Source organism: Malania oleifera, chromosome 8 (genome assembly GCF_029873635.1).
Source record: "Malania oleifera isolate guangnan ecotype guangnan chromosome 8, ASM2987363v1, whole genome shotgun sequence".
In the NCBI taxonomy this organism is placed as follows: Eukaryota; Viridiplantae; Streptophyta; class Magnoliopsida; order Santalales; family Ximeniaceae; genus Malania; species Malania oleifera.
Genome location: NC_080424.1, coordinates 85,901,734 through 85,905,713, shown reverse-complemented (window position 1 = coordinate 85,905,713; position 3,980 = coordinate 85,901,734). Strand labels below are relative to the sequence as shown.

At 36.7% G+C, this 3,980-nt stretch overlaps 1 protein-coding gene across 1 annotated transcript; it reads right to left on the bottom strand.

Annotated features, from left to right (window-relative positions):
• Nucleotides 1-2,552: 2,552 nt before the first annotated feature.
• LOC131162789 (transcription factor HEC1-like) lies at nucleotides 2,553-3,305 on the bottom strand. Its single transcript, XM_058119388.1, has one exon. It carries the CDS (start codon nucleotides 3,303-3,305, stop codon nucleotides 2,553-2,555), a length of 753 nt encoding a protein of 250 aa, XP_057975371.1.
• Between the last annotated feature and the right edge of the window lie 675 nt (nucleotides 3,306-3,980).

The window sequence follows — 3,980 nt, the reverse complement described above, 5'->3', positions numbered from 1 at the left end:
TTAAAATAAAATTGATGATGGTTATAAATAATAGACCGTGTTTATCTTTATTATATCTAAAAAATTATGGAGTTTGTTTGTTTGTTTGATTGTGCATGTCACATTTCGTTAAATAATCAATCAAATTTAAAGATTTTTGTGATTTTGGGAAAATTTTTATTCAAGTGAATAAATACTAATTGAATAGCAGTAATTAATTATGAAAACAGTGGCAAGCAAACGGTAAACATTGAAACAACGTAATTCATTAATAATACTTCCGTTAACATTGTGTGTTTAGTTAGGGAGGTAAGTAGGCTACATACGTTGACAATAGCTAGTGAGTTTTACAAGCACTACAAAAAAGAAGATTATTAGTCACGGTTTTAAATTTATTATCATATATGTGGTTACTAATACTTATTAGTGACGAATATATAAATCGTTATTAATAAAAGTCCATTATTAGTGACAGTTCTCAGCCGTCACTAAAAGACAAATACCGTCATTATAGAATCACTAATATAGTTACATAAATTTTTTTATATTTTTTTAAATAAAAAATTGTATTAGTGACGATTTAATAAATTCGTCGCTGATAATAGACTATTAGGGACCGTTTATACACACCGTGACTAATATAATACTATTAGTGATGGTTAAGTAACTATCACTCATATGTCATTTTAGTGACACCTTTAATTCGTCACTAATACCCTAAGAAACGTCGTTAATATTTTTTCGGAATAGTTTATGAGCGAAAATTAGTTTCCTTCGATGGTTTGCGCGGGAGAGCTGGTTTTTAGTGACGCAATTATTGGTGACAGTTTTAGTTTTGTCACTAAACGTATATTTAGTGACGACTTCAATAACCGTCACTAATACTTGCACTAGTAGTGACAAATTTTAAAAATCGTCACTAATATGTCACTTTTAGCGAAAAATTTGAACCGTTACTAATACTTTCGTCACTAAAAACTAATATTTTTGTTTTTGTAGTGAAGATTGATGAACACCCACCCTCCCATAGAAAGCTTTATGTGCATTTCTCACTCTGATGGGAGATTAGTTTTTCCACTTATCCTACTCTAACTTGTTGCGTGCGTAGAAGTGAGATATGCGCTAGGCAAATGTGTCTCACTGATCCTAATGACTCATTTGGAAATAGGTAACTAGTAGGAAAAGGACTAGTTCATCATGCATGTCATGTTTAGATAGACAGTAAGCATTGAGACATATGGCATGATAGGTCTCTTAAATATCTCTTGAAAATAACTTACAACACAAAAAGTTTTATTGTAGAAAATGAAAAAATTGAACTGTAAAATAAAAGGTTAGTCGATGGTTAGGCAAAGTTTAAGTTGCAGTCAAGTTGATCTCTTAAAATGATGCACACCCTCTCCACTATTTGTCTAATATAACACAATTGGAATTATGCACGGTTATCTATTTGGACACAACATGGTCGACACTTTGCTAGGAAACGCATACAATTTTATGTCGTACTCAAGTTGCAAGCTAATGTAGTTAAAGCAAATAATTTCTTACTGAATGTCTCAACATTATTATACTCAAAGGGGAACTTGTTGCTTTTGCAAATGATGATTGAAGCATGGAGGTAGGGGTATTTAAGATATGAAGCTAGACTCTAATTAAATAGACCATTAAAAAACTAAAAACAAAATTTTGTGCAATCAAATCTAAATATACTGATAATTTACTTGATTGTATAAAACGCATATGACGTGATTAGGATACAATCAAATCTAATAATTTTTAGTCACATGTAACATTTTATTTTTATTTTTTTCATTTTAACAATGTTGGTCAAGGTATACACATGCATGTCTCGCTCTCCAATTAATAAGTATATGATACACGCCTCAAGTATGTGTAGCATGCAATACATATCCTACTGCAAATTATTGAATTAAGAATCCATTGCATGTTAAAGAGTTAGGTGATGTGTATGACACACTATAGGTTAAGTGTGTATCATTGACAAATTCTAAATCAAGTTGTTGAGGTACATGATAATTAGCTTTCATTTTATTAATTATAAGTTTATTAGACTTAAACTACACAAGGTTATATTGCTCTGCTCCCATGAATACCCTTATATATATATATTAGAGAGGTATCGCATGCACCACATTATCGAAGTAACTATATAGTGATAAAATTATAAATAAATAAATAAATAAAAGAGGAGGGATCGAAATAGAAATTAGAGAGAAAAAAGAAAGATAATTAAAGGAGGAGATTAATTAGAAGAACCTAGCTTTTCAACTAAAGCAAAATGTTTAATATGGTAGAAAAGAATATAGGAAAATTGATCTTCCCTTAATTCAATGTTCCTCATATCATGTAATTTATATATTTACCATTTTTATGGTAATATATATTATTTATTAAAGTGTGGATGCTGGATCTCAAGCCTCAAGAGGGAGACAATGGAAGGTGACCCTCATACTAATTAACGATATTAGAAGCCTCCATCTCTCCTTTACAAATAATTATATCACTACGCAAAAGTGCTCTTATAATAAGTTACTGATTAATCATCAATCAACCTAAACACTGTAGTTCTGACCACTCTGAGCTGCCCCTGGTAATTGGTAATCACCTCTCATCGTCGGCTGGAACCCGCCGTTACCCCCCATAGCCACCGGAACCCCCAATCCCGCTGGGCGTTTTGCGGCGGCGAGTTCCAGCGACTGCACCTGCGTCTTCAAAAACTTCACGTAGTGAATGGCTTCGTCCAGCATGGAAGCCGTGTCCATCTTGGTTCCGCCGGGAACCAGTCTTTGAAGTATCCTCATCCTCTGGCTGATCCTCTCCCTCCGGTGACGGGCCGCCACGCTCTGTGGATCCTTCGATATCTTCACGTTCCGCCTCTTCGGCGGCTTCACCGACTCCGGGTCTATGTGGATCGGCTGCATTACCGCTATCCTGAATATCATCTCCCTCATCACCGCCATCGAGTTCCGCTTCTGCGACGTCGGTAACTCGTAGGTGCCGGAGTTCAACAGCAACGGCAGCACCGCCGGGTCTTGGGCCGAAAGAGAAACGGAGGACGAGGGGTTCATCAATGTGGACGAAACTGGAGTACTGTTATTAAAGAGTTGTGGCCGTGCGCCGGCGGCGGCGGCGGCTGTATTGGGGTTGTAACTACTTCCGCCGCGGTGGAACGGCGGCGCTGGGGAAAGAGGGGAGGCGGCGTTGTCATAGGCGGCGTGGAAGTCGGGGAGCCTGTCCATCTGCATCATCATCATCATCCCCGTCTGATCTCCTGCTGCAGGCTTCAACTGGTCAGCCATGTCCATGGAAAATATAGCACTACTCTCTCTCTCTAAACTCTCTTTTAAAGAGAATCCTAAGTGAGAGAGAGAGCGAGGATAGAGATAGGGGATGGGGAAAGTGAAGAGAAGGGTGTAGAGAGTGGGAGTTTTATCAGAATGTGCAGAAAGGGAAGAAAGAAATATTTAGGGGGTAAAGATGATCGATCAGCAGAAATGGGAAGAAGCGGAATATGATAGTGTTATCGCGGGGGCACACAATCGATCCTGCAGGAAGACTATATTGTATATATAAGAAAGTGGTTGAGTATTATATTATATTATATAGAATGTAATATTATAATATAATAGTTTTTTATTTCATCCTTCGTATCATTATCACCAAGTTGTTGGGCATTTTTTGTTTTTGCTTTGTTGTGCGTTTGGGAAAGGGGGTACTTTAATTTGGTGTTGTATTCTCAGACTGTTAATTTCCTTTTATGGCTAGTACGGGTAAGAATTAAATTTTGACAGATAAAGATTTGAGGCGAGGGGAGCCACGGAGCTGTCCGCGTGTTAGATTTATGGGGATTTAAATGCACGAGTCTCATTAAAAAGTTTTTGTACTATGCATGCATGTATGAGATGCACCAGACTGAATGGTTTTCATGCTATATATGGATTGTGGTCATTTTTGAATGACCACGGACTATTGATTTAAAA

Coding starts and splice junctions, on each gene's coding strand:
- LOC131162789 (XM_058119388.1), bottom strand. CDS start 3,305: ATGGACATGGCTGACCAGTTGAAGCCTGCAGCAGGAGATCAGACGGGG.